This window comes from Phyllobates terribilis, unplaced genomic scaffold (genome assembly GCF_046119375.1).
Source record: "Phyllobates terribilis strain yellow unplaced genomic scaffold, ASM4611937v1 Scaffold_1__5_contigs__length_1240528914, whole genome shotgun sequence".
In the NCBI taxonomy this organism is placed as follows: Eukaryota; Metazoa; Chordata; class Amphibia; order Anura; family Dendrobatidae; genus Phyllobates; species Phyllobates terribilis.
The window spans coordinates 358111247-358129782 of record NW_027362761.1 but is presented as its reverse complement, the minus strand read 5'-3'; the positions used below and the strand labels follow the sequence as shown (position 1 = coordinate 358129782).

The 18536-nt window shown below is 45.2% G+C and overlaps 1 protein-coding gene across 1 annotated transcript in view; it reads left to right on the top strand.

Annotated features, from left to right (window-relative positions):
* LOC141261667 (3'-5' RNA helicase YTHDC2-like) overlaps positions 1–18536 on the top strand; it is a 42097-nt gene that overhangs the window by 18870 nt on the left and 4691 nt on the right. Inside the window, exons 3-8 of the mRNA XM_073676232.1 lie at positions 3535–3691; positions 5409–5516; positions 6274–6422; positions 7076–7211; positions 7616–7742; positions 11468–11533. Of these exons, the coding sequence (XP_073532333.1) occupies positions 3535–3691; positions 5409–5516; positions 6274–6422; positions 7076–7211; positions 7616–7742; positions 11468–11533 (743 nt within the window). The remainder of the gene's footprint in view (positions 1–3534; positions 3692–5408; positions 5517–6273; positions 6423–7075; positions 7212–7615; positions 7743–11467; positions 11534–18536) is intronic.

Sequence of the window (18536 nt, the reverse complement as noted above, 5' to 3'; positions counted from 1 at the left end):
TCTCACATCAGAGTACAGTCGGACTATGCCACGGCTGGGGCATATGTGAATCACCAAGGGGGACCCGCTGTGCCCAGGCGATGCAAGAAGTGACACACATTCTCCACTGGGCCGAAGTAACAGGTTCAGTTCTCTCTGCGGTCCACATTCCGGGTGTGGACAACTGGGAAGCAGACATCCTTAGCCGGCAAGGAATGGACTCGGGAGAGTGGTCTCTCCATCCCAAAGTTTTTCGCCAGATCTGCCATCGCTGGGGGACTCCGGACGTGGACCTAATGGCATCCTACTTCAATGCCAAGGTCTCCAACTTCAAGGCCAGAACACACGACCCGCGGGCGCTAGGAGCGGACTCCCTGCTTCAGGACTGGACCCAGTTCCAGCTCCTGTACATTTTTCCACCTCTCCCCCTGATATCCAGAGTGGTGAGGAAGATCAAGGAAGAGGGGGTTCCAACCATCCTAATCGCACCGGACTGGCCCAGACGTACATGGTACGCCGACATCGTACAGCTCACAGCAGACGTCCCCTGGCGTCTCCCCGACCGCCCAGATCTTCTGTCACAAGGCCCGTTCTACCACCAGAACTCAGGGGCCCTCAGTTTCACGGCGTGGCCATTGAGACCTGGGTTTTAACCCAGTCAGGGTTCTCGCCTGACGTCATTGGAACCATGATCAGGGCACGGAAGCAAACCTCTGCTAAAAAATTTTACCGTACCTGGAAAGCCTTCTTTACCTGGTGCGAATCTCGTGGCCAGACCCCATTCCCTTATTCCCTCCCCAGGGTACTTGGGTTTCTCCAATCGGGTCTGGAGGCCAGACTGTCCCTGGCCTCCCTTAAGAGCCAGGTGTCCGCTCTCTTAGTGCTTTTTCAGAGGTGCATTGCTAACCAGCCGCAAGTAAGGACATTTCTTCATGGGGTTTCCCGATTGGTTCCCCCCTACAGACGACCACTAGAAACGTGGGATCTCAACCTGGTGCTGACAGCATTGCAGGAAACACCTTTTGAAACCATTAGGGAAGTCCCACTCCGCCTTTTATCCCAGAAAGTGTTTTTTCTTGTGGCAATCACCTCGCTACGCAGGGTGTCTGAACTGACAGCACTCTCCTGCAGACGACCCTTCCTGGCTTTTTACCAGGACAAGGTAGTTCTCCGTACGGTCCCATCCTTCCTTCCGAAGGTTGTGTCCAACTTCCACCTCAATGAGGAAATTTCACTGCCATCCCTCTGTCCGGTCCCGGTTCATAGAGTGGAGAAGGCTCTGCATACGCTTGACCTTGTAAGGGCATTACGCATCTATGTGTCTAGGACTGCGCCCTTCCGGAAGTCTGATTCTCTTTTCCTTCTTCTGGAAGGCGGCCGCAAGGGTCTGCCAGCTTCCAAAGCTACCTTTGCCAGGTGGATCAAATCCACCATACAAGAGGCCTACCGCCTCAAAAATTCTCCTCTTCCAGCAGGTATTACGGCACACTCTACACATGCGGTAGGGGCCTCCTGGGCCATTCGGCACCAGGCCTCGGCACAAGTGTGTAAAGCAACCACCTGTACTAGCCTACACACGTTTACCAAACACTACAGGGTTCATACCCAGGCCTCAGCAGACGCGAGCCTGGGTAGACGTATTCTGCTGGCGGCGGTGCCCCAATTATAGGGGCCTGTCTACACAATATTCGTCCATTGCTTCCCACCCAGGGACAACTTTGGGACGTCCCATGGTCCTGTGTCCCCCAATGAGGCGACAGAGTAAAGGAGATTTTTGTGTACTCACCGTAAAATCTCTTTCTCTTAGCCTCTAATTGGGGGACACAGCTCCCACCCTGTTGCCCGTTCCGGGCCGTTGTTATGTTGAGTTCTCATATTGTTTTTTTTTTTGAGCTCGTACATAGTTGCCTTCTTATAGGCATGGTTATGTTATCCATGTTACGTTCCTCCTATTGCTTTTACACAAAACTGAAGAAGGCTGACACCGTCCAGGGGTGTATACTGCAGAGGAGGAGCCACGGTTAATCTTTTTGAGATTATGCATAGTGTCGCCTCCTAGTGGACAGCAGCATAACACCCATGGTCCTGTGTCCCCCAATTAGAGGCTAAGAGAAAGAGATTTTACGGTGAGTACACAAAAGTCTCCTTTTTCCAAAATTCTTAATTTCTTCTGTATCTCTGAATCTCCACTCCCTCACCTCTGGGTCTGGCTCTGCTCCTGGACACCTCCTGTAGCCTTCTGGTCTCTTCCCCTGTGATGTTACCTTCAGAGCAGTAGTATATGTGACATTTTAGTTGGCAGAAACAAGTTGGGGTCAGTGGGGGACCGGTCAGGTGACTGCATTGCAAAAATCATATAAAGAAATGGCATTAATACTGGTGATTTAATAAATGAAAGGTTTTGTCCACTACTTGAACAACCCCTTCTTGATCTGAATGGATCTGAATGTTTACCTCCGATAATATAAACACGCTCCTACTCCCCTTCAGTGCCGGCCCTGTTCCATTGGTGTCGACAGTCACTTTCCTGGGGATCACATGCAGTTGTTATAGCCATGTGACCAGTCGGCGCGGGTGTCACTGTCCCCGCCTTTGGGTGTATTAGTAATGAAGAGAAAGTGAGCAGTTGGACATAGGGCTCATGTGTCATAAAAAACGCAATTGAGCCCTGGGTATGCGAGCGCCAACAGCGGTGGAACGGTGCCAACATCGGAAGTGAGTCTAAGTGTATTTATTTTTATGGAAGCAAACATTCAGATTGAGAAGAGGTTGTCCTAGTAGTGGACAACCCCTTTAATTATAGCTTGGATAGTCCCTTTAAAATAAGACAAATATGTAATCTTTTAACTTTGCATAAAATATGTTCAAAGGGGTATTATTGTTTTAGAGTAATGATGACTTATTGCTAGGACATGCCTTCACTTTGGTGGTGGTCTGACCTCTAGGGCCCTCACCAATCCTACGAACAGGGAGAAGTTAGCACTTTGCAGGAAACTATATCTAGTCACATTCACTAAAATACATCTGAGCTGCAGTTCCCCTGTACAGCAGTGGACAGGCACCTCTGGGCAACAAAAACAGTCACTTTGCTGGTGTTGTGGCCCCTTGTTTTTAATTATCAGTGGAGATCTCAGAAGTGGGACACTCACTCAGCTTAAACTCCTGACTTATCCTAGCGATTTATTAAATTGGAGAACTGCTTTAACTGCTCCTGAACTGGACATAGACTTTTACTGTCTGGTGGTCCGCATTTTACTCTGCAGTGACATTCTAAGACATCATTGCAGAGAAAGAAGCTGAGATCCGCATTTTACTTTGTACTGGAGGTCCGCATTTTACTTTGTACTGACGTTTTAAAACATCATTGCAAAGTAAGCAGCTGCAGGAGTGAGGAGCAGACTGTCAGAATCAGCCGGACTCACCATAGAAAATGCAGAGATGGTACTACTTTTTCACCAGTCTAATTCAGAGAGCTGAACTTTATTGCAATTTCCACATCATGTCTTTATTTTGATTGGGCTGCTGAGCTGTTTTCAATTTCATTTCATGTAATAGGATGAAGTTCATGAACGTGATCGGTGCAGCGACTTCCTGCTAACTAAACTCCGAGATTTAATTCAGAAACATCCAACTTTGAAACTTATTCTCTCCAGTGCTTCATTGGACATAAACTTGTTCTTTAGATACTTTGGAGGGTGTCCTGTCTTGTACAGTAAGTAGCTTTCCAAATGAAACCTTGTAATTCAAATTACTAATGTCCAAATAATCCTGATAATCTGGTCTTTGATTTTTAGCTATATGAATTCATTTCTGAGATCGCTATCCTTTATGCTAAGTACCTTTCTTCCTGCATTTTGTGTTAGCATTTTATTTTTCTCTGCTTGGCAATTTCTTGAAACTTAGATAAGTTTTATGTACTCTGCTATGACTGTCTAAGGCATCACCTGCGCCATCACATTGCATTAAAACATTTTTTATCTTGTTTGATTTCCAATTTCTTTTCTTAACAAAATAGCCTGTACACTTTCATTTTTATGGGATACAGGAGTCCTCCTTGTTTTATAAGTGGAAATTTTACTTATGGGAAGACTTCATTCTTGCTAATGGTCACATTGTAAAGTCTTAGTAAATACAGCTGTCATTGTACCCCAAGTATTGTAGATGGCAGAAGTAAAGCCTTCATCATGCACCGAAAATTTGGCTTCTAATGTTATAAGCTTGTTGTGTATGTATGGAACGCTGTGGACAGTGCTGTTGGGTTGAAGCTGGGGACTGACCTCTTTGTTGGGGATTTCTGGAGCTCTTTTACACTTGTGATATCCCATACAGTAAAGAAAAGGGGGAATGTGAAGATGGACAGCAGCTCCGTCAAATACTTGCTTGTATCTTTTATGTATTCAGAATCAGCTGTATAATATGTCTGCACCTGTACCTTATATTCAGATTGTAAAATCCAAATCTAGACACTTTTTAGCTGATAGAATGAAAAGTATATACAACCCCTGGCAAAAATTATGGAATCACTGGGCTCGGAGGATGTTCATTCAGTTGTTTAATGTTGTTGAAAAAAAGCAGATCACAGACATGGCACAAAACTAAAGTCATTTCAAATGGCAACTTTAGGGCTTTAAGAAACACTAAAAGAAATCAAGTTTAAAAATGTGGTACTCAGTAAGGGTAATTTTTTTCAGACCAAGCAGAGGGAAAAAATTATGGAATCACTCAATTCTGAGAAAAAAAATTATGGAATCACCCTGTAAAGTTTCATTTCCAAAACTAACACCTGCATCAAATTAGATCTGCTCATTAGTCTGCATCTAAAAAGGAGTGTTCACACCTTGGAGAGCTGTTGCACCAAGTGGACTGAGGATTATCAAACTCTTAAAGCCCTAAAGTTGCCATTTGAAATGACTTTAGTTTTGTGCCGTGTCTGTGATCTGCTTTTTTTCAACAACATTAAACAACTGAATGAACATCCTCCGAGCCCGGTGATTCCATAATTTTTGCCAGGGGTTGTAGAGTGCTGGTAGTATGCTTCTTAGAGTCTTGCCTAATTATTTCACCATGGCAGAGATTTGGGATATTTATACTCTCCTGTCGGGTCTGACATCGAATGGTGAGAGACGCAACTGCAGGCTGGGCAGGATGGTGGCAGAGTTGCCTTCCGATGCTCTGCAGGTATCAAGCATAGGCCTTATTCTCATTAATGGGACCATGCTTTCCCCACAACAGCTATAAGATAAGGAACAGTCAATTATTTTTTTTTCCCCCAGTGCATAGGCTCATGTACTCAGCCATGGACGTGGGGTGGAGGCGGGGGAAGTGGAGTCGAATCTGTCCTTAAGGAAAATGCTTACTAATTTTATTTCTAAAAGAAAGTGCTTATGGTTTTCACCTGATTAATATTGTTATGTTTCTGTCACCTGAAGTACCAGGACGACCCTTTGAAGTAAAAGAATTGTTTTTAGAGGATATTTTAAGAACTATGGGCTACAGAAATAAGGACATGCTGAAATACAAGAAAGAGAAGCAGTGTGGTATGTACTGATACTCATTATACGTAGTGAATTGCTGCATGGTATACTCATTTTGTATATAAAAATTTGGAGAAAATTAAAAAAAATACAACTAGAAGATACAAGTTCCCAAGTACATGGACTGGTGTAGTGATTGATCCTGCAGCTACATCGTCCGGGGGTCACAGCAGGCTGCAGTGACTGAGAAAAATAATTTTAGTAGCAGGAAGGAAGAAAGGGAAAACTAAGGAGGCATTACAGCTGAGAGGTGTGAGGTAAGTGCACACACATTGTGTTTTGCTGCTTATTTGCAGGTTTTTTTTTTACTAACGTGTGTACACATGCCCTAATGAGTCAAAAATCCGCAGCAAATCCGCACGTTTTTGACGCAGCTAATCTGCCAGAGAAAAGTTATCAGCAGATTTGGTGCAGAAAACACACAACGTGTGTGCACTTGGGGAGGGAATTTCTGAATTTTTCTAAGGAGTCATCCTGAAAGTAAGAAGACAGAGCAACATGAAAAGATTGGAAATAAAACAAAAAGCTAATACATGTTTTAAAGGTGCAGATATTATATCCAAAATATGGGTGTAAAACTAAACCTTCATCTTAAAAGTGGGGATGAGACACTTTGTGTAAGGTATAAGGAACTGAGCACCAGATTCAGTCCTGAGCTAATGCACACTAAATTTCATAGGTAAATAGGAGAACATCTAGATCTGGATAACCATACATCTACATTACATGTGTTTTCTCTATAATAATGTCTTTGTCACAGAGGAAAAGCAAAAGACAACTCTGTCTGAATGGCACTCGGCAAAAGAGAACAGCGTAAAGAGCGACACCCAAAGGCAGAGGAGCATTACCAGCATCGCAGTGGATTATGATCTGCTGGATGACGGAGGGGACACTGTGTTCAGTCAGCTGGTAAGGTGGAGTTACTTACTTAGGCAGCCGAAATAAAACTAGGTAGTAGTTTTGTAATTATTTTTTTCTTGAAACTGATGGTTAGAATATAAGGGGTATTCTTTGCTCCTAACTCTAATATTTTGATATCTCATATATGCCACATTTTGAGCTAGTCTTAAAGCTGTCATCAGACCATGCTGCTCTATGTAAGAATAGCATAGTATGGGGACCGTTATGTTTGATAACTAAGAGTGCTAAAGGCATACACTGGGAATATAATGAATAAGTCTGGTGTATTCATGAGAAGAACTCCTCCCTGTATATCTCACCTGTTATTGATGATCATCAGCTATGGATCTGCATATATGACAGCCCATCAGACACTGAGTAAAGCATGGGGGTGCTCTTGTCATGACTACACCAGCACCAGACTCATCAACTCTCCTTTGTATTCTTTGAATGCTCCTATTAACCAAATAACATTTCTGTGCAGTTTTGGCTAATAGAGTGATCCTGACTCTAATCTGCTGCCTATACATAAAGCAGAATAGTCTGCTTTGATTCTGATGTATAATAAAATATGCTTGACAATAAAATATATGACCGAAGACATACAGTCCCTGTAGCAGCTTGGTAACTTTGACTTCTGCTCTCTATCGCTTTCCATTAAGACTGAGAAGGATGTGAATTGTTTAGAGCCGTGGCTGATAAAGGAAATGGACTTGTGTCTCTCTGATATTTGGCTCCATAGAGACCTAGATGCCTTTGCACAACTGTTCCAATTAATATTGACAGAAAATGTCAGTGGTAAGTTCATATCTTCTTTACTAGTAGTAATATTTCTCGGTCGATCTAATGCATTTTTTTCTTTTGCCTGTTGAGCATCCTCCATTGTGGACATTTGTGACTTCTTACATGAGAATGGGAATGGATTTTGTTTTCTAAGCTCCCTACTGTTCCCTTTCCCACAAGTTTGACCATAAACATTATATAAACTTTGGCATAAAGCTGTACTCTCTCTACAGTTTGGCTTAACCTAGGGAAAGGTCACTGGCTTCTAGGCCCCGCTATTCATAATTTGCATTAATTTGTGCCTATTATACGATGTTATAAGATTCTGCTGAAAAAAATTTTTTTTGACTCGATATTAATTTGTTTGCATCATATATATTTATATATTAAGCATCAGACTGTTTTTTCTTATTTACTAGTCGACTACAGACACAGTGAATCAAGCGCTTCACCATTAATGGTGGCTGCTGGTCGAGGCTTTTTGTGCCAGGTAGAGCAACTTATTGGCATGGGAGCCAATGTCCACAGCAAAGCTTCCAATGGATGGTAATTACCCATTCCTCTATTAATTTTATTTTGAGTACTAGATAGTATAGATAGTGTTCATCCCACTTTACCTTTTGAGCAGTTTGTGGCTGTAGGACATGTGACATAAGCCATCTATCCTCACTGATTGTGGCTGTAGGATACGTGACATAAGCCGTCTATCCTCACTGATTGTGGCTGTAGGACACGTGACATAAGCCGTCTATCCTCACTGATTGTGGCTGTAGGATACGTGACATAAGCCGTCTATCCTCATTGCTTGTGGTTGTAGGACACATGACATAAGCCGTCTATCCTCATTGATTGTGGTTGTAGGACATGTGACATAGGCCAACTATCCTCACTGATTGTGGTTGTAGGACATGTGAGATAAGCCATCTATCCTCACTGATTGTGGTTGTAGGACATGTGACATAAGCCATCTATCCTCACTGATTGTGGTTGTAGGACATGTGACATAAGCCGTCTATCCTCACTGATTGTGGCTGTAGGACACGTGACATAAGCCGTCTATCCTCACTGATTGTGGTTGTAGGGCACGTGACTTACACTGTCTATGCTCACTGATTGTGACTGAAGGACACGTGACATAAGCCACCTATCCTCACTGATTGTGGCTGTAGGACACATGACATAAGCCATTTATCCTCATTGCTTGTGGTTGTAGGACATGTGACATAAGCCATCTATCCTCATTGCTTGTGGTTGTAGGACACGTGACATAAGCCGTCTATCCTCACTGATTGTGACTGAAGGACACATGACATAAGCCGTCTATCCTCATTGCTTGTGGTTGTAGGACATGTGACATAAGCCATCTATCCTCACTGATTGTGACTGAAGGACACATGACATAAGCCATCTATTCTCACTGATTGTGGCTGTAGGATACATGACATAAGCCGTCTATCCTCACTGCTTGTGGCTGTAGGACACGTGACATAAGCCGTCTATTCTCACTGATTGTGGCTGTAGGACACGTGACATAAGCCGTCTATCCTCACTGATTGTGGCTGTAGGACATGTGACATAAGCCATCTATCCTCACTGATTGTGGTTGTAGGACATGTGAGATAAGCCATCTATCCTCACTGATTGTGGTTGTAGGACATGTGACATAAGCCATCTATCCTCACTGATTGTGGTTGTAGGACATGTGACATAAGCCGTCTATCCTCACTGATTGTGGCTGTAGGACACGTGACATAAGCCGTCTATCCTCACTGATTGTGGTTGTAGGACACGTGACTTACACTGTCTATGCTCACTGATTGTGACTGAAGGACACGTGACATAAGCCACCTATCCTCACTGATTGTGGCTGTAGGACACATGACATAAGCCATTTATCCTCATTGCTTGTGGCTGTAGGACACATGACATAAGCCATTTATCCTCATTGCTTGTGGTTGTAGGACATGTGACATAAGCCATCTATCCTCATTGCTTGTGGTTGTAGGACACGTGACATAAGCCGTCTATCCTCACTGATTGTGACTGAAGGACACATGACATAAGCCGTCTATCCTCATTGCTTGTGGTTGTAGGACATGTGACATAAGCCATCTATCCTCACTGATTGTGACTGAAGGACACATGACATAAGCCATCTATTCTCACTGATTGTGGCTGTAGGATACATGACATAAGCCGTCTATCCTCACTGCTTGTGGCTGTAGGACACGTGACATAAGCCGTCTATTCTCACTGATTGTGGCTGTAGGACACGTGACATAAGCCGTCTATCCTCACTGATTGTGGCTGTAGGACATGTGACATAAGCCATCTATCCTCACTGATTGCTTTTGTAGGACATGTGACATAAGCCATCTATCCTCACTGATTGCTTTTGTAGGACACGTGACATAAGCCATCTATCCTCACTGATTGTGGTTGTAGGACACATGACATAAGCCATCTATCCTCCCTGATTGTGGTTGTAGGACACATGACATAAGCCATCTATCCTCACTGATTGTGGCTGTAGGACACATGGCATACACTGTCTATCCTCACTGATTGTGGCTGTAGGACACGTGACATAAGCCGTCTATCCTCACTGATTGCGGTTGTAGGACACATGGCATAAACTGTCTATCCTCACTGATTGTGGTTGTAGGACACGTGACATAAGCCGTCTATCCTCACTGATTGTGGTTGTAGGACACATGGCATAAACTGTCTATCCTCACTGATTGTGGTTGTAGGACACGTGACATAAGCCATCTATCCTCACTGATTGTGGTTGTAGGACACGTGACATAAGCCGTCTATCCTCACTGATTGTGGTTGTAGGACACGTGACATAGGCCGTCTATCCTCACTGATTGTGGTTGTAGGACACGTGACATAAGCCGTCTATCCTCACTGATTGTGGTTGTAGGACACATGGCATAAACTGTCTATCCTCACTGATTGTGGTTGTAGGACACGTGACATAAGCCGTCTATCCTCACTGATTGTGGTTGTAGGACACGTGACATAAGCCGTCTATCCTCAGTGATTGTGGCTGTAGGACACGTGATATAAGCCGTCTATCCTCACTGATTGTGGTTGTAGGACACATGGCATAAGCCATCTATCCTCACTGATTGTGGCTGTATGACACGTGACATAAGCCGTCTATCCTCAGTGATTGTGGCTGTAGGATACATGACATAAGCCATCTATCCTCACTGATTGTGGTTTTAGGACACGTGACATAAGCCATCTATCCTCACTGATTGTGGCTGTAGGACACGTGACATAAGCAGTCTATCCTCACTGATTGTGGCTGTAGGACACGTGACATAGGCCGTCTATCCTCACTGATTGTGGTTTTAGGACATGTGACATAAGCCATCTATCCTCACTGATTGTGGTTGTAGGACACATGGCATAAACTGTCTATCCTCACTGATTGTGGTTGTAGGACACGTGACATAAGCCATCTATCCTAACTGATTGTTGTTGTAGGACACATGGCATAAACTGTCTATCCTAACTGATGCATCATTTTCTCTTTAAGAGACCATTATATCCTGCATTAGTAACCTTAATTTACTGAAATTGTGGATTGTTGTTTACAGGGTTATTTTTCTTTCATAATAGGCTCTAATAGGTTTATGAATGGTAGTCTGATAAAAGTGTTTTTTATATAAGGTTTGTAAAGGTTAAAAACCTCAAGCTAAGTTTTACTGCCCCATCGCTGCTCCAGAATTGTCTCTTCACCACTCCTCCCATTTTTTGTTGACAGGCTGCAACAATGACATCACAAATATAGCACATTTGACCCCCTGCAGCTATTCATTGTACTCACCAGTTGTGTGCCCACTTCTTCTGCATCACCGCTCAGCCCAGTGATTGGCTGCAGGTGTCACGTGTTCTGCAGTTGTGGCATCAATGCTGCAGCCTGTCAACTAGGAGGCAGCACTGGAGTAGCTGTGGGCGAGTAAACTATATAGCTTATGTTAAACCTTTGCAGGCCTAATCACTTAAAACATGTATTCTTGGAAAACCTCTTTACGGTGGCCATATTCATTAGTTGCATATTTTGTTGTTTTCAGTTAAGAATAGTAAAATAAAAGTTTTCCATCCTGCGATTAGCAGCAGTGCACTGAGAAGATGTAAAAGCTACACATGACCTCAGTGTCGTCACATGTAGGCACCGAGTTCAGGGTGGTCACTTGTATGAGATTATCCGTCTACATTTTAAACAAAAATATTTCCAAATTTGTTTCCAATAGGACGGCTCTGGACTGGGCGAGACATTTTGGACAGACAGAAGTCGTTGACCTCTTGGAATCATACAGGTAAACCTGATTTAATAGGTCTAATTTTTTTCCTCAAGTAATTTATATTGGACTGAATAAAATGCTAAATTTTCCTTGTGTTAATTGTATGCCGGGTAGGCCTGCTTTAGGCCTGGGTCCCACTGTCAGCATTACTTCAAATGACTCTAATGTTTCACTATGGAAATAAGTTAGTGTGTGAAAATTGCCAAATATCTCTTATGCTCCAATTTCCTAGCAACTTTCCTTTCCATAGGAAAAGACTGAATTTTCTAGCAAATTGCAATGAACGTTGTTTGGAGCCTTAGTAATAGACAAAACCTATTGACATGCCCTTGAAGGGCATAATGATTACAGAGCTTTAAAGGGGTTATGCCTTTTAAAATTGTATTGTACCATAGGTTTGCTGTGGTCTAAAATATCAAAAGTATCTGCTACTCGCTTATCCTGGTGCAGCGCTGCCTCTCTATTGCTGCTCCAGTCTTTGTTGAACGTTGCAGTAGTGAAGCCACGTCTGCAGTGCTGCAGCCAATCCCCTAGCAAGAACAAGACACTGAGCTTGGTGATTGGTTACAGTGGTTACAAGGGTTGGGGGCATTATATCACCACTGCAACCAGTCAATAAAGTCTGGAGCTGCGATGGAGAAGAAGCACTTAAAGGGGTTTTCCCACGAACAAAGTTAATTTTACTCGATAGATCCTGGAATAATAATAACTTCCACAATTCGATGTTATTAAATAAAATGTTCCTGTGCTGAGATAATCTTATACAGTGGTAGCCAAAAGTATTGGCACCCCTGCAATTCTGTCAGATAATACTCAGTTTCTTCCTGAAAATGATTGCAATCACAAATTCTTTGGTATTATTATCTTCATTTAATTTGCTTGCAAGGAAAAAACACAAAAGAGAATGAAGCAAAAATCAAATCGTTGATCATTTCACACAAAACTCCAAAAAAGGGCCTGACAAAAGTATTGGCACCCTCAGCCTAATACTTAGTTGCACAACCTTTAGCCAAAATAACTGCGAACAACCGCTTCCGGTAACCATCATTGAGTTTCTTACAATGCTCTGCTGGAATTGTAGACCATTCTTCTTTGGCAAACTGCTCCAGGTCCCTGATATTTGAAGGGTGCCTTCTCCAAACTGCCATTTTGAGATCTCTCCACAGGTGTTCTATGGGATTCAGGTCTGGACTCATAGCTGGCCACTTTATAAGTGTCCAGTGCTTTCTCTCAAACCATTTTATAGTGCTTTTGGAAGTGTGTTTTGGGTCATTGTCCTGCTGGAAGACCCATGACCTCTGAGGGAGACCCAGCTTTCTCACACTGGGCCCTACATTATGCTGGAAAATTTGTTGGTAGTCTTCAGACTTCATAATGCCATGCACACGGTCAAGCAGTCCAGTGCCAGAGGCAGCAAAGCAACCCCAAAACATCAGGGAACCTCCGCCATGTTTGACTGTATGGACCGTGTTCTTTTCTTTGAATGCCTCTTTTTTTTTTTTCCTGTACACTCTATGTTGATGCTTTTTCCCAAAAAGCTCTACTTTTGTCTCATCTGACCAGAGAACATTCTTCCAAAAAGTTTTTGGCTTTCTCAGGTAAGTTTTGGCAAACTCCAGCTGGCTTTTTTATGTCTCGGGGTAAGAAGTGGGGTCTTCCTGGGTCTCCTACCATACAGTTCCTTTTCATTCAGATGCCGACGGATAGTACGGGTTGACACTGTTGTACCCTCGGACTGCAGGGCGGCTTGAACTTGTTTGGATGTTAGTCGAGGTTCTTTATCCACCATCCGCACAATCTTGCGTTGAAATCTCTCGTCAATTTTTCTTTTCCGTCCACATCTAGGGAGGTTAGCCACAGTGCCATGGGCTTTAAACTTCTTGATGACACTGCTCACGGAAGACACAGGAACATTCAGGTCTTTGGAGATGGACTTGTAGCCTTGAGATTGCTCATGCTTCCTCACAATTTGGTTTCTCAAGTCCTCAGACAGTTCTTTGGTCTTCTTTCTTTTCTCCATGCTCAATGTGGTACACACAAGGACACAGGACAGAGGTTGAGTCAACTTTAATCCATGTTAACTGGCTGCAAGTGTGATTTAGTTATTGCCAACACCTGTTAGGTGCCACAGGTAAGTTACAGGTGCTGTTAATTACACGAATTAGAGAAACATCACATGATTTTTCAAACAGTGCCAATACTTTTGTCCACCCCCTTTTTTAGCTTTGGTGTGGAATTATATCCAATTTGGCTTTAGGACAATTCTTTTTGTGTTTTTTTCATTGAAGACAAATTAAATGAAGATAATAATACCAAAGAATTTGTGATTGCAATCATTTTCAGGAAGAAACTGAGTATTATCTGACAGAATTGCAGGGGTGCCAATACTTTTGGCCACCACTGTAAATGTGCCCCTGCTATGTACTGTGTAATGGCTGTGTCTTACCATGCACGGAACATGGTCTGATCATACCACATCTCCTGGGCAGGGGAGGAAGCAAAAGAGTATACAGACATTACAGCACAGGATCACAGCTGATTCTTCCTTTGAAGGAAAAGATTGTTTAAAAACAGGAAGGGAAATGTTTTACATCACAAAAAGAATCATATGCGATCCCCTGCTGTCCTGTCTTTATCCTCTTTTTTACTTCCCCCCTGCACAGGAGCTGAGGTATCATCAGACCATGTTCCTGCACGGTCAGACACAGCCATTACACAGTACACAGCAGGGGCACATTTATAGGATTATCTCAGCACAGGAACATTGCGGATCTCGCTAAGGTATCCCAGTCCCTTGTATCCGTGCTAGACCGGCTGCCTATTCCCCCCCACTAGATCTGCTAGCGGATCTCGGGACCCATCGGCTAAGTCCACTTGCAATAGCCTTAAAATTACTAGGCAAGAGAGTCAATCCAGGTCCTCCTCCTGCTCCCTGTTTTACCCTGGCACCTCTCGGTGGATAGCTTCCCCCCGTCGTCCTCCCCTGATTCACCTGCTGAACTGGACTCGGACATAGTCTCCGACGCCGACTCATATCCGGACTCTGACCTTGATTTTAACATGAGAGACATGGTACAGAGCCTCATTGTGGCGGTGAATCAGACTTTTCACATCAAGAATTCTTCTACGGAACCCGCTGAACAGGCAGCATCCTTCAGATACTCTAAACCAGCCGTCGGGTTTTTGCCCCACATAAGGAATTTGAGGAGGTTCTTTCCAGAAAAAGGGAACATCCGACACGATACTTCCAGAGAGGTAAGCGGTATCCTGTATCCCTTCACCTCTGACCTTATGGAAAACTGAACCAGTTCCCCGTCGGTGGATCTTCCAGTTTCCAGGTTGTCCACTAACACAGTCCTGCCCTTATGGATGGAGAATCCCTCAGGTTCTCCAATGACAGACTCATAGAGTCGTTCGCCAAATCTGCCTTTGAAGCAGCTGGCTACACATTAATCCTGCCTTTGCCACCACATGGGTGTCAGTCCATTTCTGCATGGGCTAAGCAACTCCGTCAAGGCATCCTCGCTGGAACACAACCTAATGAGATAGCTGATTTCGTGAACCAGATCTCTCATGCGGGAAAGTATCTGGTCTCTGCCTCCCTGGACGCCGCCTCTTGCGCTGGTCATGCGGCCAGTAATATAGTGGCCATACGCAGAACCATCTTGCTAAAGGCATGGCAGGCGGGCTTGTCCTCCAATAAGTCCCTCACCAACTTGCCTTTTTAGGGATCTCGACTATTTGGAACCAGGCTGGACCAGATTATAAAGGAGGCCACTGGAGCTACGAGTGCTCTGCTTTCTCAGGCAAAAACCTCGGCGCCCGCCCCTGTAGCGTAAGTTTCGACCCTTTTGGTGCTTCTCGGCTACGGAAGATTCCTCCCTTCAGGGAAGGCATCAGGCACCTCAGGAAAGAAAAAGGGTTTCCTTCAAAGTGTCTCCTTCCTGGCGTCCCCGCAATGCGCAGTGCAGATCCTCCAGGAATCGACCTGTCAGGTTCTCCTTCACATGACGCTCAGGGATTCTCCCAGGCTGGGCAGCTATCTCCTGTTTGTCAGGGATGTTTGGCTCGTCTCCGTCGAGGACGCCTGGGTCAGAGAGGTTGTATCTTCAGGATACAAAATAGAATTATTTTCGTGGCCCTGAGATCGTTCCTTCGAATCCCATCCCCCAATGGAATGGATCCCTCTCTGGTTCCGGGTTTTTTGCAGATATTGCCTCTCTCTTCAGATCAGACGTCATTGTTCCTGTTCCATCCCAGGAATGTTTCACAGGCTTTTAGTCGAACCTCTTTGTAGTTCCAAAGAAGGACGGGTCGGTTGGAGCCATCTTGTATCTAAAATTACTGACAGAAGGGTTGGTCTTCGCCATTTCAGAATGGAATCCCTTCTTTCAGTAAGAGCTTCCATGGAGTCACGAGCGTTCCTGTGCTCGGGAGACATCCAAGACGCCTATCTTTATGTCCCTATCTTTCCAGGGCATAAGAAGTTCCTGCGCTTTGCGGTACGACAGGACCCCTTTCAGCTCGTTGCCCTGCCATTCAGTCTCACAACCGCTCCAAGAGACTTCACAAAGATAATGGCAGCAGTGATGGCCCTCCTATGGATCAGGGGCCTTGTGGTCATCCCTTGCCTTGACGATCTCCTCATCAAGGCTCCTAATTTTTCCCTTCCCAGGAAAGTGTCCATCACTCTCAATAGCCTATCTTGGCTCGGCTGGATAGTCAACAGGGAAAAATCCTGTCTTGTCCCCACTCAGCGATTTATATTCCTAGGCATGCTGTTCAACCCTCTTCAGGCAAGGTTCTTCCTCCCCAAGGAGAAGAGAGCTGCCCTCCAACGGGGTGGGGGTTACACTGTCTTCAGGCCCCTTGGCCTCCATCTCTCTGTTCTGCCATGGAGGTCCTGGGAAGGATGGTGGCGGCGGCAGAGGCAATTCCAATCTCACAATTCTGCACCAGACCACTTCAGCAAGCCATCCTATCCCAGTGGAACAGATCTGTTCTCTCTCTGGACCGTCCATTTCGGATCTTGTCTTGGGTCAGGGCATTCCTAAATTTGTGGCTGTCATCCCCGCTCATTCATCAGGGTTGATCCTTTCCTCCCATTCACTTGAAAGTGATGACAACGCATGCCAGTCTCCTCGGGTGGGGAGTGGTTTTCCACAACCTGACGGTCCAGGTGCGTTGGTCGCCGGATGAGTCCTCCCTACCAATCAACATCTTAGAGATGAGGGCCATTCTTCTGTCCCTTCTTCACTGGCGGAATCTTCTCAGGGGCCTCCTTTTCCGAGTGCAGACAGACAATAGCACAGCGGTGGCATATGTCAACCACTAAGGAGGGACCCGGAGTCCTTTGGCGCTAACCAAAGTCTCCAAGATTCTTCTCTGGGCAGAGAGCAAGGTTCTGGCAACATCTGCAGTACACATCCCGAACATAGAGAATTGGGCCGCCGACTTTCTCAGCCGCGAGGGTCTTGCGGCGGGAGAATGGTCCCTACATCAGGATGTCTTTCTTCAGATGTGTCTAAGGTGGGGCACTCTAGATGTTGATCTCATGGCGTCTCGGTTGAACAGAAAGGTTCCACAGTTCGTCTTCAGGTCCTGCAACCCTCTCGTGGTGGGACTTGGCACACTGGCGATTCCCTGGTCGCAATTCACTGTCTCCTACCTGTTCCCGCCTCTTCATATTCTTCCCACGCTGCTAAAGAAGATCAAAGCAGAAAGGGTGCCTGTCATTCTGATAGCACTGGATTGGCCCTGGTATGCCGAGGTCGTCAACCTTCTTGCAGACGCTCCTTGGAAGCTTCCAAACAGACCAGATCTGGTTTCCCAGGGCCCCATCTTCCACTGGAATTCTCGCTCGCTCGATTTGACGGTTTTGCTGTTGAAACCGTGGTTCTAAGAGCTTCTGGGTTTTCGGGACGAGTGATTCAGATGAGAATCCGGGCTCGGAAGCAGTCATCATCTCGAGTCTACTACCGGACTTGGAGAGCTTTTTTCCGTTGGTGTTAGACTAATCACACCGCGCCTATGACTTTCTCCCTGTCTTCGATTCTGGCTTTTCTTCAGACAGGACTTGACGCAGGCCTTGCTCTCAGCTCTCTGAAGGGCCCAGGTCTCCGCTCTATCTATTCTCTTCCAGAAGAATTTGGCTTCTCGCCCTCAGGTCAGAACTTTGCTCCAGGGAGTGGCCCGCGTACTGAACTGCAGTCGATCCCTGGGACCTGAACCTAATTTTGGAGGCCATTAGAGGTTCTCCCTTTGAACCACTACGTTTAGTATCTGTCTTTTTTCACTTGGAAGCTGGCGGTTCTATATTGTCTCTCTCCTTTCCTTGTTCTCCATCAAGACAAGGTAGTTTTGGGACCGGTGCCTTCTTTTCTTCCAAAGGTGGTTTCCACCTTTCATCTCAATGAGTACATTGTCCTCCCTTCCCTTTGTCCAACTCCGACTCTCCCCCTGAAACACTCCCTGAATAGATTGGACCTGGTCAGGGCAGTTCGAGTTTACCTTGCTAGGACCGCCCCCTTCCGGAGAACGGACTCTCTCTTTGTTATCTCTGAGGGGCGCAGAGAGGCCTTCCGGCTTCCAAGGCTACGATTGCTCACTAGATCCGGACGTCAATCTTAGTGGCGTACCGGACTAAGAACAGAACACCTCCATCTGGGATTAAGGCCCACTCTACCAGTGCGGTGGGCACCTCCTGGGCCGTTCGTCATAGGACGTCCGCCCTACAACTCTGCAAAGCGGCCGCCTGGTCTTCCGTTCACACGTTTGCCAAGTTTTACAGGGTCCATACCTATGCTTTGGCAGATGCCAGCCTAGGTAGGAGAATCCTGCAGGCGGTAGTGGTTCGTTCTCCTACCTGAATGGAGTTTTCTGCGGTTTCCCTCCCCAGTGACTGCTTTGGGACCTCCCATGGTTTCCTATGTCCCTCAATGAAGCGATAGAGAAAACAGGATTTTTGGTTACTCACGTAAAATCTGTTTCTCGGAGCCTTCATTGGGGGACACAGCAC